This window comes from Mobula birostris, chromosome 25 (genome assembly GCF_030028105.1).
Source record: "Mobula birostris isolate sMobBir1 chromosome 25, sMobBir1.hap1, whole genome shotgun sequence".
Lineage (NCBI taxonomy): Eukaryota > Metazoa > Chordata > Chondrichthyes > Myliobatiformes > Myliobatidae > Mobula > Mobula birostris.
In genome coordinates, this window is record NC_092394.1 from 50,929,855 (window position 1) to 50,948,599 (window position 18,745).

The 18,745-nt window shown below is 43.9% G+C and overlaps 1 protein-coding gene across 3 annotated transcripts in view; it reads right to left on the reverse strand.

Moving 5' to 3' along the window:
• The window catches only part of LOC140187564 (linker for activation of T-cells family member 2-like), a 244,908-nt gene that overhangs the window by 202,372 nt on the left and 23,791 nt on the right, over positions 1 to 18,745 (reverse strand). Inside the window, exons 1-2 of one of the 3 annotated variants that reach the window (XM_072242978.1) lie at positions 10,315 to 10,481; positions 9,707 to 9,820 (exon numbers count right to left, since the gene is read on the reverse strand). In XM_072242978.1, the coding sequence (XP_072099079.1) occupies positions 9,707 to 9,820; positions 10,315 to 10,360 (160 nt within the window). In that variant the 5' untranslated portion in view covers positions 10,361 to 10,481. Of the gene's footprint in view, positions 1 to 9,706; positions 9,821 to 10,314; positions 10,482 to 18,745 lie in introns of those variants that run through there. The other 2 variants (XM_072242977.1, XM_072242979.1) reach the window with 2 other exon arrangements.

The following is an 18,745-nucleotide window of genomic DNA, read 5'->3' on the forward strand; positions in this document are numbered from 1 at the left end:
TCCCTCTATCCTGAGGTTGTGCCCTCTGGTCCTAGACTCCCCTCTACAGGAAACATCCTCTCCACATCCATTCTGTCTAGGACTTTCAATATGCAATAGATTTCAATGAGATCCCCGCTCATTCTTCTAAACTCCAGCGAGTACAGGCCCAGAGCCATTAAATGCCCCTCATATGTTAACCCTTGCATTCCTGGCGCTATTCTTCTGAACTTCCTCCAGACCCTCTTCAATGCCAGCACATTTTTTCTCAGATAAGGAACTCAAAACTGCTCACAATACTCCAAGTGTGGTCTGACCAATCCTTATAAGGCCTCGGCATTACATCCTTGTTTTTGTATTCTAGTCCTCTCGAAATGATTGCTAACATTGCATCTGCCGTTCTTACCACTGACTCAACCTGCAAATTAACTTTTAAGGAAGAGCTCCCAAGTCCCTTTGCACCTCTGATTTTGAATTTTCTCCTCATTTAGAAAGTAGTCTATGCCTTTATTCCTTCTACCAAAGGGCACGACCATACACTTCCCTACCCTATATTCCATTTGCCATTTGTTTGCCCATTCTCCCCATCTGGCTACGTCCTTCTGCAGGACTTAGATAGATTTCGGGCTGAATTCCTTGGTCTTAATGAAGTTGAGTGCAAGATTGTAATTGAAACACCACTCAACCAGCTGACCTTTCTCCCTCCTGTACACCTCCTTGTCACCATCCGAAGTTCTGTCAACAATAGTTGTGTTGTGAGCAAATCTGTAGATACTGTTTGAGCTGTACCTAACCACACAATCATGAGTGTAGAGAGAGTGGAGAAGCGGACTAGGCACAAATCCTTGAGAGTGCCATTGTTGATTGTCAGTGAGGGGGAGATTATTTCTGATCCACACTAACTGTGGTCTCCCGATGAGGAAGTTAAGGATCCGGTTGCAGAGGGAGGTCCGGAGGCCCAGGTTTTGGAGCTTGTTGAATACAACTGAGGGTATGATTGTGTTCAACACTGAGCTGCGATCAATAAACAGCAGCCTGGCGTAGGTAATGCTGGTGTCCGGGTTATTGTTGCTCTTTTGAAGCAGGTGACTTCAGCAGTGAGAGACTGAAAACATTCCCGCCTGTTGATTGGCACAGGGTTTCAGAGCCCCACTAGATACTCCATCAAGGCCTGGTGTCCTGCAAGGGTCACCGTCTTGAAAGGTGTTCTGATGTCAGCCTCCAAGACGGATCACAGGGTCACCAGAGGCTTCAGGGATTTGCACAGGTGTAGCTTCATTCTCCCTTTCAAAGTGTGCAGAAAAGGCATTGAGCTCATCTGGGGGTGTCGCTGATGATGTCAGGTTCCGCCTTGTAGGAAGTAATGGTCTGCAAATCCTGCCATAGCACGCAGAGTTCTTGTATAACCCACTGCAAACAAATGAACCACTGACTGCAGTATCAAACATCACACCCAACAAGGGTCCCACTGACAGCATGATTAACTCCCTCCCCCAGAAACTATGCCATGGAATGCTTATCAATCCAAACCCAAACCACCGTGCACCATCAGATATCACACCCCAACTGTGTATCAAATAACATCTTCAACAATTGCTCACTGAATGCATCATCAAATCCTACCCCCCAAAATTGCCCCAATGCATACATCTCAATATCGAAGCCAGCAACTGCCTGACTGAATGCACCATCAAATGTCACTCTAACTATTGCCTCACTGAGTACATCAAATATCACAACCCTACAACCACCTCACTGAGGTTCTGCAATAAGTTGCAGAAACTTGTGAAATTAGTCAGCCCCATCTTAGGTACCACCCCTGTAGTATCCAAGACATCTTCAAGGAGTGATGCCTTAGGAAGACGGTGTCCGTCACTAAGGATCCCCACCACACAGGACATGGTCTCTTCTCGTTGCTACTCAGGAAGGAGGTACAGAAGCCTGAAGGCACGCATTCAGCGACTGAGGAACAGCTTCTTCCCCTCTGCCATCCGATTCCTAAATGGACATTGAACCCGTGAACACTACCTCACTGCTTTTTATTTCTGTTATCTTGCAGTACTTATTTTAACCTAACTATTTAAAAGACTCAGTTTTTGTTCCTTTATATTTATTTATCATGTATTTTATTGTAAGGCTGCCATGAAGTTAATTAATTTCATGACATATGTCAGGGATATTTAATCTGATTCATCAAATCCAATCTCCAATAACTGCCTTACTGTGCATCAAATGCCATCCCCCAACCACTGCCCCATTGTGCTTCATCAAAACTCAGCTCCACCCTCATTCCCCCTGCACTTACCCATGCCATATAATTCCTCACAGCTACTGTCAGCAACCATCGATACTCAAACGTCATAACCAATGGCACACATCGCCATTGCTCAGGCTCAGCTTCCATCCTCACATGCCTCTGTATCTGCAGTGGGTATGTGTCATGCCGTGGGTATCAGCACACGGTGCAGTAGAAGGTTCAAAGTACAAAGGAAATCTATTATCAGGGTACGTATATATCATTACATACTACCTTTCCTTTCCTTGTGGGTATTCATAGTAAATACAAAGAAATGCGATAGAATCAATGAAAAACTCTGCATAATAAAGGTGGACAAACAACCAATTTACAAAAGACAACAAACTGCACATACAAAAGGAAAAAAAGAAATAATAAGAAGAAATAAATAAACAATAAACACTGGGAACGTGAGTTGTGGAGTCCTTGACAGTGAGTCCAGTTCTGTGTTGGGGTGAGTGGAGATGAGTGAAGTTATCCCCTCTGCTTCAAGAGCTTGATGCCTAATGGCTAATAACTGTTCCTGAACTTGGTGGTGTGGGTCCTGAGGCTCCTGTACCTCCTCCCTGATGGCAGCAGCAGGAAGAGAGCACGGCCTGGATAGTGGTGATTCTTGAAGATGGATGCTGCTTTCCTGTGACAGCGCTCCGCGCAGATGTGCTCAATGGTGGGGAGAGCTTTACCCTTGATGGACTGGACCATATCCACCACTTGATGTAGGATTTTCCATTCAAGGGCATTGGTGTTTCCATACCAGCTGTAATGCAACTAGTCAACATACTCGCCACCATGCATCTATTGTCAAAGTTTTAAATGACAGCCGAAACTTTGCAAAATTCTAAGTAGAGCTGCTGCAGTGCCTCCTTTGTAATGTCACTTAGACACCGGACCCAAAAAAGATCCTTTGAAATGATAACACCAAGGTCTCAAATGCTGCTGACCCTCTCCACCTCTGATCCCCTGATGAGGACTGGCTCATAGACTTACAGCTTCCTCCACCTGTAGTCAATAATCAGCTCTTTGATCTTGTTGACATTGAGTGAGAGGTTGTTGTTGTGGCACCATTCAGCCAGATTTTCAATCTCCCTCCTACGTGCTGATTCGTCACCTCCTTTGACTCAGCCAGCAACAGTGGTGTCATCAGCAAACTTAAATAGAGCAGAGGTTAAGCACACAGCCTTGTGGTGTGCCTGTGCTGATGGCAACTGTGGAGGAGATGTGAAATTGACTGTGGCCTGCAAGTAGGAGATCATGGATCTAGTTGCACAAGGAGGTGTTGAGGCCTGGGTCTGGGAGCTAATTGATTAGATTTGATGGGATGATAGTGTTGAATGCAGAGCCGTAGTCAAGAAAGAGATAAGGAGCATCCTGATGTACGCATCTCCACCATCCAGACATTCCAGGGCTGAGTGAAGAGCCAATGAAATGCCATGTTGACCAGTCAGCCAAGTACCCTCTCCAGACCAGATGCTTTCCTTGGGTCAATTCCACTTGAACGATGCTCTCAAATCGGTCTCAGAGACTCGCATCAGAGGGTCATCGGGGGTGCGGGAGTTCATGAAGGTGCCTCTATATTTTGTCTGTCAAAGTGACCATAAAATGCACTGAGCTCATGTGGGAGCAAAATCCTGTTGTCACAGATGTCACTCAGTCATCGTTACAGGAGTGACAGCGTTCAGGCCTTGCCGCAGCTGTCAGGTTTGGTGATAGCATGCAAGTTTGCTCCGGAATTGCCACTTTGCATGTGAGATAACTTTTCAGAGGCCATACCTGGATCTCTTGTATTTTACTTGGTCACCAGACCTGACCACCACTAATCCAGTGCTCAGCAAACTGTGGATCTTAGTTCATCCAGGGCTGCTAGTTGGGGAAGACTCTCAAAGATTTTGCAGGGACACACTTGTCCACAACAGACTTTATAAAGTCCGTGACAAGCAAGGCATATTCGTTCAGATCCTCTGATGAATCCTTGAGCATGGCCCAGTCCGCCACTCAAAGCAATCCCTTAGCTGCTTGTCTGTCACCTGTGATCACGTCTTTGTAGAGGTGATATTACATCCATTGGTTAGAAATGAAAGCGAGGAAAGTTATTATCACAGCTGCTGCTAAAGGCTCCAGAGTACAGGGTAGCACAGACAGAAATGAATGAGGATGGCAATATGCTAACATCCAGTACTCTTTCTCACATCTTGCTGGTCCCATCAACCACACAGTCACTCCTGATTTGCAAGATGTGCATGGTTTACTGATGCACCTTTTACACGCTCCCTTCCTTCACAGTGGTCAGGCCCCTGAAATCTTTCTGCATTTCGGTCCCCAGCAATGGCCCAGATGTGTGCTACAGTTGCACAGCAAATCAAACCACTGCCTCAAAGCTCCAGAGACATGTGTTCAAATCTGACCTTGGGTGCTGCTGGTGTGGAGTTTGCAAGCCCTCCTCATGACTGTGTAGATTTCCCACACCTGCTCCAATTTCCTCCCACATCCAAAAGATGGATAGGTTAATTGACCAAGGTAACTTGCCCTTAGTGTCTAAGTGAGTGATAGAATTTGGGCGATGTTGAGGAAAAAGTTGGGAGATAACATAAAATGGGATTAATGTAAACATGGATGGTCAATGGATTCAATGGGCAGTCAATGGATATTATGAACAGCCAATGGATTCAATCATTGGTCGATGGATTCAGTGGGCGGTTGATGGACTCGCTGGGTGGACCACGGACTCACTGGGCAGTCCACGGATGCAAGGGCGGTCCACGGATTCAATGGGTTCAATCGATGGTCCATGGATTCATAGAAACATAGAAAACCTACAGCACAATACAGGCCCTTCGGCCCACAAAGCTGTGCCAAACATGTCCTTACCTTAGAAATGACTAGCCTTACCATAGACCTCTATTTTTTTAAGCTCCCTGTACCTATCCAAAAGTCTCTTAAAAGACCCTATCATTTCCACCTCCACCACCGTTGCCGGCGGGCCATTCCATGCACTCACCTCTCTCTGAATAAAAAACATACCCTTGATGTCTCCTCTGTACATACTTCCAAGCACCTGTGCCCTCTTGTGGCAGCCATTTCAGCCCTGGGAAAAAGCCTCTGATTATCCACATGATCAATGCCTCTCATCATCTTAATCACCTCTATCAGGTCACCTCTCATCCTCTGTCTCTCCAAGGAGAAAAGGCTGAGTTCACTCAACCTGTTTTCATAAGGCATGCTCCCCAATCCAGGCAACATCCTTGTAAATCTCCTCTACACCCTTTCTATGGTTTCCACATCCTTCCTGTAGTGAGGCAACCAGAACTGAGCACAGTGCTCCAAGTGGGGTCTGACCAGGGTCCGACCAGGGTCCTATATAACTGCAACATTACCTCTCAGCTCCTAAATTCAATCCCACGATTGATGAAGGCCAATACACCATATGCTTCTTAATCACAGAGTCAACCTGCACAGCAGCTTTGAGCGTCCTATGGACTCGGACCCCAAGATCCTTCTGATCCTCCAGACTGCAAAGAGTCTTACCATTAATACTATAATCTGCCATCATATTTAACCTACCAAAATGAACTGCTTCACACTTACTGGGATTCAATAGGTGGTTGCTGGATACAATGGACTATCAATGGAGTTAATGGATAGTCAGTGGATTCAATTAGTGATCCATGGATTCAATGGGTAGTCAATGGATTCAATGGGCCGTCAAAGATAATTCAAGGACAGTCGATGGATTCAATAGGCGGTCGATGGATTCAATGGGCGGTCCACAGATTCAATGGGTTGTTGATGGATTCAGTGGGTGGCCGATGGATTCAGTGGGTGGCCGATGGATTCAGTGGGTGGTCGATGGATTCAGTGGGTGGTCGATGGATTCAGTGGGTGGCCGCTGAGCTTAATGGGTGGTCCATGGATCACTTGGTGGTTGATGGATTCAAAGGGTAGCCCATGGATTCAATGGATGGGCCATGGATTCAATGGACTGACGGTCTTGTATCCATGTTGTATGCCTCCATGACTCATTTCTGGCCACCAATGCATCAACGAGACCACTCCCTTATTCAATCGCTGATGGTCAGAGCTACCAGTCCTGATATTTTGGTTACTTTTAAAGGGCAAGTACATGCAGGGGAGCTGCACATGCTAAGTCCCCAGAGCATGTATAGAGTCATTGGGCGAACATGTAGTGGTGAGCCTGGGCTAGCGGTGACAGGAACAGGATATCTCAGACACCAGTGCTCTGTGAGATGAAGGCCACAACATATACAAGTACTGAGAGGCAACGTCTGCTCTCTCTGATGGGTGGGCTGCAGTGTCAAAAGGCAGGAGGGATTCCTGTTCTTGCTTTGTTCAGAGGCTGCAGCCTCCCTTTTCCACAAGTAAGTGCTGGCCATCTTGATCCATTCATGTACAAGTAGAAGCCGCCCAGCACCCGAGGGTTTCAGAGGGGCTGAGACTGTTGCTTTATGGTTCAGCTTCACGAACATCAAGCCAGTTCTCTCATGACCTATCTATCATCATCACCCCCCTCAACTCCCTCAGCTCCTGCACTTTTTTTCCATAGTCCAGTGTCCTCGCCTATCAGATTTCTTCTTCTTCAGCCATTTACCTCTTTCACTATCTTGAACTAGTTTCTCACACCATCCATCTCCCCACCCCCCACCCGCCTATCTTCCCCTCACCTGGTCACAACTATCACCTGCCAGCTTGTAGTCCTCCCTCTTCCCCTCCCCACTTTCTAATTGCAGCTTCTGGCCCCTTCTTTATCAGTCCTAATGAGGGAACGCATCAACTCTTCATTTCCACAGATGCTGCCTGACTTGCTAAGTTATTTTATTAACCCCTTCACCAAGGCTGGTAGGTTTGCTGAGGTGCTGCCATGTCTTCTTGCAGCTTGTATCTCAGGAGAACAGTTACAGAGACACACGAGCACAACTGCTTCCAAAGGGCTACTTTTGAAGCATTTCGTCTGGTTTCAATCAGCAATAGTAACCCATTAACTGGTTTAGATTTTGGATATAATCAATGATCTCACTGGTTCCTTTCTCTTGTGCTTTTTCTCCACTTTTTTCTGGTACCTCAACTTAATTGTTCTCTCTCCCTTTCCCAGTTATGATGAAGGGTCAGTGACCTGAAATGTTAACTCCATTTGTCTCTCCACAGATGCTGCCAGATCTGTTGAGTGTTTCCAGCATTTTATGCTTTTAGGAAATGTTCAGATTTCCGGCGTCTGTGGGTAATTCCTGATTTTCATTCACAGTCCTGCTGCCAAAAATTTTCCAGTGCCTTTCTCGCTCCTTTGCAGCAGACCACCACCATTCGCGGCACAAAGATACAGCCAGGAACCAACCCACGGCTGCTCAAGGCCGACCCTTGGGTCGAGCGACACTCCAGTAACCAGGAGCAGCCTTGTGGCAGTTGGCCACTGGTGCTGGGGAAGCACTCTGGGACAAGCTGCTCCTGTGGGAAGTGCCAACTTCTATTCCATGTGAAAGTCTCAAACATTGGAGTTCTAAAATAAAACAGAAAATTCTGAAAGTACTCAGGAATTCCAGCAGCACCTGCCAGGAGAGGAGCAGAGTTAAAATCCCATGTCAAGAATTCTTCAACAATCCAGTAGCGTTATATCGAAGATTGAGTGCAGCTGGAAGATCTACCCCAGTGCTTCAGCAAGCTGGAATCTAAATCTGACCCCTCTCTGTAGAGTTTGTACAATCTCCCTCTGACCAGCTGGGTTTCCTCTGGTTTCTCCAATTTCCTCTGTCATCCCAAAGACATGCGGGTTGCTCAGCTAACCAGCCACTGTAGATTGTCCCTAGCACATAGGTGAGTGGTAGAAGCTGCTAGCGAGGATATTGTTAAACTGGAATTAGTCTGTGTTTTGTGTAAATGGATGTTTAATGATTGAAATAGAATCAGCCTGTTTTTGTACAGTATTAACCTATTACCTGGCTGTTATCACATTGCTGTTGTAATTTCTGCAAAGCCGCAATAACCATACTTTAAAAAAAAAGCCATCACACTGGCAGTAAGCCATTTAAGGTCTCCCTTGGGTATAAGATACTTTTTTAGGTATGACGTTTGGTACAAAAAAGTTTACATCTGGTGTTTGGCACATGGAGCAATGTTGGACAGAACATGAGGGAGACACTTCCACCTGCAGCATGAGTTCGAGAGAAAAAAATGACACTCTTAATATGTTGCAAATTTTGGAATGCACTGCAGTTTTCCAGCGTCCCTGCCTTCCCCACCAGCATGAACACTGCAGAGGTGTGTGCAGTACTCAGGCTTTCACAGGAACATCTAAAATACTTCAAACATTACCCAACTCTTGAATAAATCCAAGTTCGCCGATCTTCTTCAGAATATTTGTTATACTGCTTGCACTTTATCAACTGAACACCATGAAGTTTCAGAAACTATTAAACTCCTGCAAATAGTCTGTGTCTAGTTTATTTCACTATGCATCTTGCATTATTTTTAGACCTCCCGCCTCTCAATTTCAATGACATTTACAATCTTGACCTACAAAGGTTAGATTTGAAAAACATGGCAGGATTTCAGTGCAGATATATCTCAATCTCCAGATACACTTCTAAAATTAATCACATTTTTAACATATTATGAGAGCTCTAAATACTTGCAGACAAAACTCTTAAGGTACATTCTGGAACTACTCAGAACTATGAGTAGTTAGTTGTCACAGAATTCTTACTGAACTTTGCTTCCTGTATTAAAAGTGAGCTCTGGCGACTATTCTAGTTTGCACGTTAATTGTCAAAGATGATTGCTACTTTGACTATTGCAGCTGACTGGAAGTGTTTTGATGCAACAACATATGAAGTTAAACCAGTCACTGCATTGTTTTATTTACCCATGTAACATTATACACATTATCTCTTTTTATAATGCTAAATTCTAGAAACATATCTATGGAGGGAAAGCAATGCCAGAGTGCGATTGGCAGGATACTGTTTGCTCAGGCACTTCAGATGGCCAAGCCTCTCATCTGCATGTCTGCTGCAAATAAAAACAGGATGCTGTTGGTGTCTGGCAGCTAGCAGAATGCAACTGAATGGAGTAAAGAGAAATGGGGGCAGCACAGTGGCTCAGCTGGTAGAGCCACTGTTCCACAATGCCCGAGATTTGGGTTCAATCCCAGCTTTGGGCACTGTCTATGTTCTCAGGGTGGTAGCTTAATTGGCCACTGTAAATTGTTCTTCGTGTTAGGGTGGGTGATAGTCTAGGGGCAGTTAATGGGAACGGGGATGGCTGACGGTCTGTGAGGACTTGCTGGGTGAAGGGACTGTTTCTCTGTCTCAGTGATTACGAGAAGAGCTACTTTCCAAAAGATGAAACATCATCTGATCTACGGAAAATCCCTCATGAAAGCAAAACACATCAAACACCTTCAAATGAAGATAAAATGTAACTTACTGCGACTCCTAGATTTTCTACATCTCATGCAGAGCATAACAAGGATCCCAAATGGAAAAATGAAGAGGACAGAGACCACAGCCCACCATAGCTCTGCTTGGTTCATCCCTCTACCTGGAGTTCAAAAGACAGAGGCACATTAACAGAGCACAGTAGGCTGTGAAAATTCATTGTCACTCTCTACTTACCCTGACCGGGCTCCCGGTAAGAGCATGAAGAGTGGTAAGAAGCTGGATTTGCCCACATCACAGTTACAGCAAGCAAGTCCAACAGTGGCCCAACCCAAGTCTCCTTACCCCTGGCTTGCTGCCTTTGACTTCAATCACCACATTTATACCTTTTCACACTGTTTCAGTAATGAGGTTCAACGTCTGCATAATTTGTTTTGAAAACAAAAACATCAAAAGCAGTGTATTTTGCAATATGATCAAAGTCACTTGGCCTAAGTTCAGTACAAAAAAAATCATCTTTTAAAGTACAGTCAATAATCTGAGGAAGAATTGTAAACTATATCAGCCTAGAAATTCAGTCAAAAAGAAACCAAGCGAGGAGCTCATCAGCCAAGCAGCATCCGTGCAGCAAAGACAAGTGATGTTTTAGGTTGAGACCTTTCAACTGGATTAGCAGCCTTGACCCAAAACTTTGTTTTTCCATCCGCAGATGCTCCTTGACCTGCTGAGATCCTCCAGATTCCAGATTCCAGCATCTTCAGCCTCTCATGCCTCTGGAAGTTCAGTTATAAGATGTTTTCCTCTGTGGTATTACTGTCTATGCAATGGGCTTTTGCAGGGAAAGTCAAATCAAGTTGTGTCAGCAGCAACTATTATTGTCCACTCTCATGACGTTAGCTGTTACACAACCAACTTCTTTCATTTTCTGATCCTTATTCCCAAGCAGTGTTTTCTCCCCTCCCTGAACCCGCGTCAGCGCTCAAAAGCGCTCCACTCTGCACCTTAGCTCAATGGTGCCCACTGTCTGAACCTCACCCCACCACCAGTCTCTGAGGCCCTGTTCTCAACTTTCACCTTGTCAACCCCTGAGGTCCTCAATGGAGAACTGATACCCAATCTCATCACCAGCATTGTCACTTAACAAAGCTAATGTACCATTTGGATACAGTTGTATATTTAATATTTCAATAATATTTGAGTCATATCTTTCCTGTTTAAGTTATTCATTATGGGTTATATGTATAAATACATGAACTGCATAATATCATCACACTACCATGTGACATACGCACACATTGCTTAAAGTAAACCTGACTTCCTTTGAATTAGTTTAATGTCTTGAAGCAACCCTGGCGCTGAGGTATTTTAAATACAAACCTGAGATGCCTTCCTACCCGCTGAAGTGCAGCGAGACGTTCGAACTAAAACAAAACGTAGCGAGGAACAGCAGGTGAAAAGACTCAGCCCAGCACATGCAGGGACGGGTTGAGTTTTAAAAAAGCAGTACAGCACATGTTCTTCGAAGAGAAGACATGATGAAGTATATTTTACGAGAAAAAGCTGAAATGTCAAGTTGCAGTTTCAAAGAGAGCACCAATCTGCACGCTGTCAATGAAAAATCTGATAATGAGGAGAGCGACACTGAACTGAGTGGTCTTGAAATTTAAAGTGTGAAAATTAGAAAATGACAGGCAATATGGCTTACACCAGAAGAGAATGGCAAAGTAATTAAAATGGAGTTCAACACTGGTTCAGCTGTCTCAGTCGTTCCACAAAGTGAGATTGAATGGCATTTCAAAGACACCAAAGTGACACTTGCAGATTTTCAACTGAGAATTTATACTGGAGGAAAGATAACTTTGGTGGGAATGACATTTGTAACTGCGACGTACAACAACCAACAAGCCACATTGTGCTTGTTTGTGGTGAAAAACAAAAGGGCCAGCATTGTGGGGGCGTGTTTTGTTAACTACAATCTGATTGGAGATCCATCCGCCATTTTCGTGCCACATCCCCTGCAACAAAGCCCGTTGGAGGTAAACGAAGAAATGTAGTAGACGATGCCACAATGGTCCCCACGCTGAACACCATTGCCAAACAGAGGACTAACGGTGTTGGTGCCAACCTCCAAGTCTCTGGTTGGGAAGCATGTTAAACCAAGGAAGGATCACGCTGCTCAGAGGAAACAAGAAAGTGACAAAAGCAGTAGTCCAACTTCAACAATTTTTGTAGGCAACATATCTGAGAAAGCTTCTGATTTGTTAATCAGGCTTGTGAAACATGGCTTGGTTTTAAGCTGGAAGAGAGTTCAAGAACTTCCAGGGAAGTTGCAAGAATTTGGCTTTTGTGAGAATAAAGAACCACAATTTACTTAGCATACATTAAGGTTATTGCTTTATTAAGACAAAAAGCTGCTTGCAAAGCAGATGCAAAGACCAAATCCCAGCTGGATGAATGGAAGCCAGAAAGAAAGGAGTCAATGGAAACATGAAAACAGAGGATTCGTCAGATGATATTGTGCATGAGGAAACCAAAAGGAAAGATCAGATCATAAAAGGAGTAATAGAAAAATTAATAAGGGAATATTCCAGTGAACTAAATGCACCTTCTCAATATCAAGATTCATAAACTAGAAAAAGAAAAAGGGAAGTGATGGAGAGAGAATGTGAAAGAGAAAGGTGTGAAAGAGAAAGGTGTGAAAGAGAGAAGGAACGTGGGAAAGAAAAGCAAAGGGATCAAAGTAGATCCAGAGAGAAAAGTCAAGTATATTTATTATTAAATAATGTATAAACTATGCAACCTAGAGATTTGTTTGTTCACAGGTAGCCACAGAGCAAGAAACCAGAAAGAACCCAATTAAAGAATAAAAATAAAAATAAAAGATCAACACTCAATGTGCAAAAGATAGAGACAAACAATACAAATCATGTGAACAACAACATTTTGAATCAAATTGAGTCCTTAGATCTGAACCCCAAAGCAGCCTGGAGTAGGCCCAAATCCTCGGTTATTAGTTCATCACATTAGTGGGCACAGTGCACAGTAGCCTGGGCAGTCTTCATCGCCTCAGCACCATGGGGATGACCATCACGGAGAACGAGCGAATTCAGCTCTCACCCCGACCAACATCCTGTCTTTTCAATCTATCTGGGCCAGCATTTAAATTAACCCAACAACAGAACAGCAAAAGGCTCTGGCACCCTGGAGAGAGCAGTGAAGTTTATCAAGGCTCCTTTGACAAAACCTTTCAGACGCAGAATGTCGACTGCCTAAAACAACAACTTGCATAGAAACGCCATCATTTCAGAAGTCCCCTAGCAACACACCATCTTGATTTGGTGTTGTCACAATTCCTTCATGGTCATTTGGTCAGAATCTTCGAACTTCTAACTCAACAGGATTGAGATTACTCATCACAGGGGCTGCCGCACTGCAAGGAAGAAGATCATCTCCTCTTCCTCCAGGACCCAGGGATGTGCCATAAATGGAACCTTCATGGGCTCCATTAAAGTGGGTATTGTTCTCTGCAGCCTACCCCGTCACTCGATTCAATAATCTAAAACCCATCAGCTCTGTTCCACAGACAGATAGGATTTAAAGCTCTGTCTTAATATTAAAAAGAGTTGCAGTATTAGTGGGCACAGGTGGTATACATGGCCAACGAAGTACATCTTTTTGTGTCAGCTGACTGTGCACAGCAAGATCCCAGAACGATTGTGACAAGAACAAGTTTGCTGTGGGGATCAGAGGTCATCCTCAGCTAAGGATCAGGACTCCCCCCATTCTTCGTCAGAATTATGTCATGGGGTCTATTACGGCCACCCAAAAAAACAAATCTGACCTCAATTTAACATCAATTTCCATTCCCTCGGCGCGCTCTGCAGCGCTGACCTACATTTTTGTGCTCAAGTCTCTGTGAGAAGTCTGAAACCCCCAAACTGTGACTCAACAGGTGACAGGTCTGATAGTTTCCGAAAGGAAAACTCGTTACAAACTCTCACACACACGAGGAAGGGCACTGGCAATTGGAAAACTTAATCATACTGACCCAGAGGGTTGTAACATGTAACCCTCAACCTAAAATAATTGGCCAGTAACTTGCCTGAATCTAAATGACTGAAAGTCTGTTGGGTCTCATTATTGTTGCCTTAAGTGATGGACAGTTGTCCTTTCAGAGACAGTAGAGGCAAATGCAGTGAGAAGTTCTGCGAACTGTGGGCTGATGGCCTTGCTTCTTTAAATAAAATGCAGACCCATATTCTAGAATGCTTCTATTGTTTATAGTTATATTCTGACCAGAAAAAAAAATAATTAAACATCTTCTCAAGGAGACGCAGAAATGCTGGAAGACAGCGGGTTGGCCAGGCTCTGAGGAAAGACTGAAAGTGTGGTCTTCGACCCGAGTCTGTAACTCTACTTCTCTCTTCCTAGAGAATGCCAAGTGTGCATTTTGGGTTTCAATTTTCTTCACGATTATAAAATTCAAATCAATTTCCACGGTTTAAAGTCATTTTCACACACAGGATGTTAGTGTATTTATGTACCTGCTTGCCAATGTCAATCGATGTATCTTAAAGATAGACATGCAATGAAATTTAGCACCTTGGGAGAAGCATAAAAAAAATTCCCTACAAGGAAAGCCTCTAAAGGGGGTAAAGAAACTTAGATAGCCAGAGACACAAGTTATTACAAGACAGCAGGTTGATGAAAGCCAAATTGAGTCTAAATATGGTTTTAACCCAACCTGTCTTCAAGGGCAGGAACGGACTGATTCTCTGGAGAGAAATCGAGCACAGTTGGTACACAGGTAACTGTAAAATTATTACTTTAATAAAAGCAACAAAACTACAGCAAAAATGAGTTTGCACTTATTTATTTATTGAGACACAGTGTGGAATTGGCCCCTCCGGCCCTTCGAACCGTGCCCACTAACCCCTGACTTAACTCTAGCCTAATCACAGGACAATTTACAGTCACCAATTAACCTACCAACCAGTTTCTCTTTGGACTGTGAGAAGAAAGCAGAGCACTGGAGAAAATCCGTTGCATATAGTGGGAAGAACTGAACTTGGGTCGCCTGCACAGTAAACTGTTATGCTCACCACTACACGTAAAGCTTGGAGGGGTCAGGTGAGACTACGACTGAAAAAACCATTCAGACAGAATTTATTCGCTGAGGTGACAGCAGTGATAAGAGGCTTCCGTTATGAGAGGCGCAATACGAGCTGGTGCTTTACCCCCTGAGGAGAGTTAACACGAGAACTTTTTTTAACCAGGAGAGATGTCACACAACAGGGTGCCTCACCATAAACAGTGGCAAACAAAATGTGGTGACATTTGAATGATATGTGATTAAATTTTAGTAAAAGAAAATGTTAAGAGGTTAGAGTTCTCTTGGAAAAACCAGCTATATGGACAAAGGATATATAATCACGATGTTCTGTGACATAAGAGGTTGCAGGTACTGGGACTTGGCCATAAAACGAACTGCCAGAACAGCTCAGCAGGTCAGGCAGCATCTGCAAAGGAAATTAACACTTCCATCTGCATCACACAACCGTCTGCATCACCGTCTGGCATGGTGGGGGGGGGGGGGAACTACGACACAGGATGAAAATAAGCTGCAGAGAGTTGTAAACCTAGTCAGCTCCATCGTAGGCACTAGCCTCCGTAATATCCAGGACATCTTCACGGAGTGATGCCTGAAAAAGGCGGTGTCCATCGTTAATGGCCCCCCATCAACTAAGCCATGCTTTGTTGTCATCGGGAAGGAGGTACAGAAGCCTGAAGGCACACAGTCAGTGATTCAGAAACAGCATCTTCCTCTCTGCCATCAGATTTCTGAATGGACAATGAACACATGAACACAACCTCACTACTTTCCTATTTCTGTTTTTTTTCCACTACTTATTTAACTAAAAAATATATAAATATGTACTTACGGTATTTCATAATTATTTTTCTACTATTATGTATTGCTACTGCAAAGACAAGCTTCATGACTTATGCCAGTGATATTAAACCTGATTCTGATTTTCCCTGGCTCACTCAGTTACTCCAGAGATATTTTTCTGTGTAATTTATATTAGACTATACCTTCCCTTATAATATGAATCAATACTCTCTCTCCTCAACCCAAGCACTGGCAATATATTTTATGCTATTTTCATGTCAGAATCCAATGTTATAAGCTTAAGGAGGTTTGGATACTGAACACTCTAACAAACCCCTGCAGTTGTACTATTGAAAATACCCTGATTAGTTGCATGCCAGGCAGCATCTATGGAAAAGAGTACAGTCGACATCTCGGCCCGAAACATTGACTGTATTCTTTTCCATAGATGCTGCCTGGCCTGCTGAGCTCCTCCAGCATTTTGTGTGTGTGTTGCTCGGATTTCCAGCATCTGGAAATGTTCTCTTGTTTCTGATCAGTTGCACGATGGTCTCTGGTACAGCAATTTGAATGCACAGGAACATAAGAAACTGCAGAGAGTAGAGGACTCACCCCAATACATCACAGACATATCCCTCCCCACCATCAGTGGTATCTACGAGAGACAGTGCCTCAAAAAGGCAACTTTGATCACCACCATCCGGACCATCTGATCTTCTCACAGCCACCGTCAGGCAGGAGGAAAGTAATCCTGAGGTCCCACACACCCTCCTTCAACCACTCGGTTTGTGGCCCAAACCACACAAGCTTCATCGCTACAATTCAGCAACACAATGACTACTTTGCACTGCAGTTCAAATACCTGTTTTTTTTTGTAAGAACTGTGTATAATTTATGGTTAATTCACAAGAAATTTATGTCTTTCTTGTGCATGTTGCTTATCTGATGTACTGTGCCTGTGAAGCTGCTGCAAGTAAGTTTCTCGTTGCACCTGTGATTACAGATACTTGTGCAGATGACAATAACTTGACTTGGACAATAAATTGTATTTTCACTTTTACACAAGAAATATTCATAATGTTATGGAAAATATTACTTCCAGTTTAATATGCTGGTGTACACATTCTAAAATAGCTTTGAATCTTTGGAATGGCATGTACTCTTCCACAATGTGAGTCTTGTCCCATGGCATCTACTCCAGATATTGAGGAAGATCAAGAGACCATTTTTGTTCATCTCTCCTAAGAGACCACAGGGCCATGACAGCAACATTATCTGTCCAGTAGAAATACTTTACATGGTGTGGGTAGAAGACAGATTTGACAGGCCACTCTTTTCCTAGTCAACTACAAGTCATACATTCCCACCGCAATCCATAAAAAAAACACACTAATGGCTAGTGGGATCTTCGACTTCCTTTAGTCTATCACGAGGTGGCTTTTATCTCTCATCTTCCTACAGTCGCCAGCAAGGTAACACACAAGTCAGTAGTGTTTGATTTCGCATGAATTGTGATGATATTTAAGCAACACACACAAAATGCTGGAGGAACTCAGCAGGCCAGGCAAAAGGTACCGTCAATATTTCAGTCTGAGACCCTTCAGCAGGAAGTCTACTCTGAAGTAGTCAGAGGTGAGTAACCAAGTATTGGGCTCCCACTCTGTTGGCAGAATTCATAAATTATTTCTTGAGAAGGGGAGATGGTGAATAAATTCATTACCCATTTGACTATCAGGTTAATCTGCTCACATCCTCTTCACATTGTGCTTTACGTGAGAGAGCAAGGGAGCAAACAAACACAAAGTAAGGGAAGCCATCTGTACCACATATCCTACCTCATCTCTCTTCCTCTTACCTGCCCTCCCTTCTGTAACCGTAGGGATGAATGTGCCAGGAAACCCTGCGGCAGATGTGTTGCGGCAGGACAGTTGGAGGTGGAAGGTCATGGTGAAACCTCCTGGAACATATCCATCAGATTTGTTGAGCCAGCTGCAAGGCACATGTTGATCAATGATGGAGGTCCGTGTGTTAATTTGGTTTTTAGATCTACTCATACATCAGCCTTATTCGGTGGATCCAATGTTGAAACTATACAGAGAAGGCCACTGGGCCATTGGGACCGTGCTAGCTGCCAAGAGAGCAATCCCATCGTAAGACCATAAGACATACGAGCAGAATTAGGCCATTCAGCCCATTGAGTTTGCTCCATTCCATTGTGGCTAATTTATTATTCCTCTCAACCCCATTTTCCTGCCTTCTCCCTTTAACCTTTGATGCCCAAATTAATCAAGAACCCATCAAACTCCACCTTAAATATACCCAATAACTTGTCCTGCACAGCCATCTGTGACAATGAATTCCACAGATTCACTAACCTCTGACTAAAGAAATGCTTCCTCATCTCTGTTCTAAATGGACGTCCCTCTATTCTGAGGCTGTGCCCTCTGGTCCTAGACTCCCCCACCATAGGAAACATCCTCTCCACATAAACTCTATGTAGCCCTTTCAATAGTTGATAGATTTCAACAAAATTCCCCTTACTCTTCTAAACGCTGGTGAGTACGGGCCCAGAGCCATCAAACACTTTTCAGATGTTAATTCTTTCATTCTCGGAATCATTCTTGTGAACCTCCCCTGGACCCTCTCCAATGCCAACACATCGTTTCTTAGATAAGGGGCCAAAAACTGCCCACAATATTCCAAGTGTGGTCTGACCAATGCCGCATCAAGCCTCAGCATTCCATTCTTGCTTTTATATTCTAGTCCTTCCAAAATGAATGCTAACGTTACATTTGCATTCCTTACCATCAACTCAAGCTGCAAGTTAACCTTTAGGGAATCTTGCACAGGCTCCCATTTGAAACTCTTATTTTTGAATTTTCTCTCCACTTAGAAAATAGTTCACACCTTTATTCCTTCTACCAATGTGCATGATCATGCATTCCCCTACACCATATTCCATCTGCCACTTCTTTGTCATTCTCCCAATCTGTCTAAGTCTTTTTGCAGACTTCCTGCCTCCTCCATCTACATCTATAAACTCGGCTGCAAAGTCATTAACCCCTTCATCCAAATCCTCGACATTAACATGAAAAGAAATGGTCCCATATCCCTACGGAACACCAGTGCAGACAGCCAGCCAGAAAAGACCCTCTTTGTTTCCACTCTTTGCTTCTTGCCAGTCAGCCGATCTTC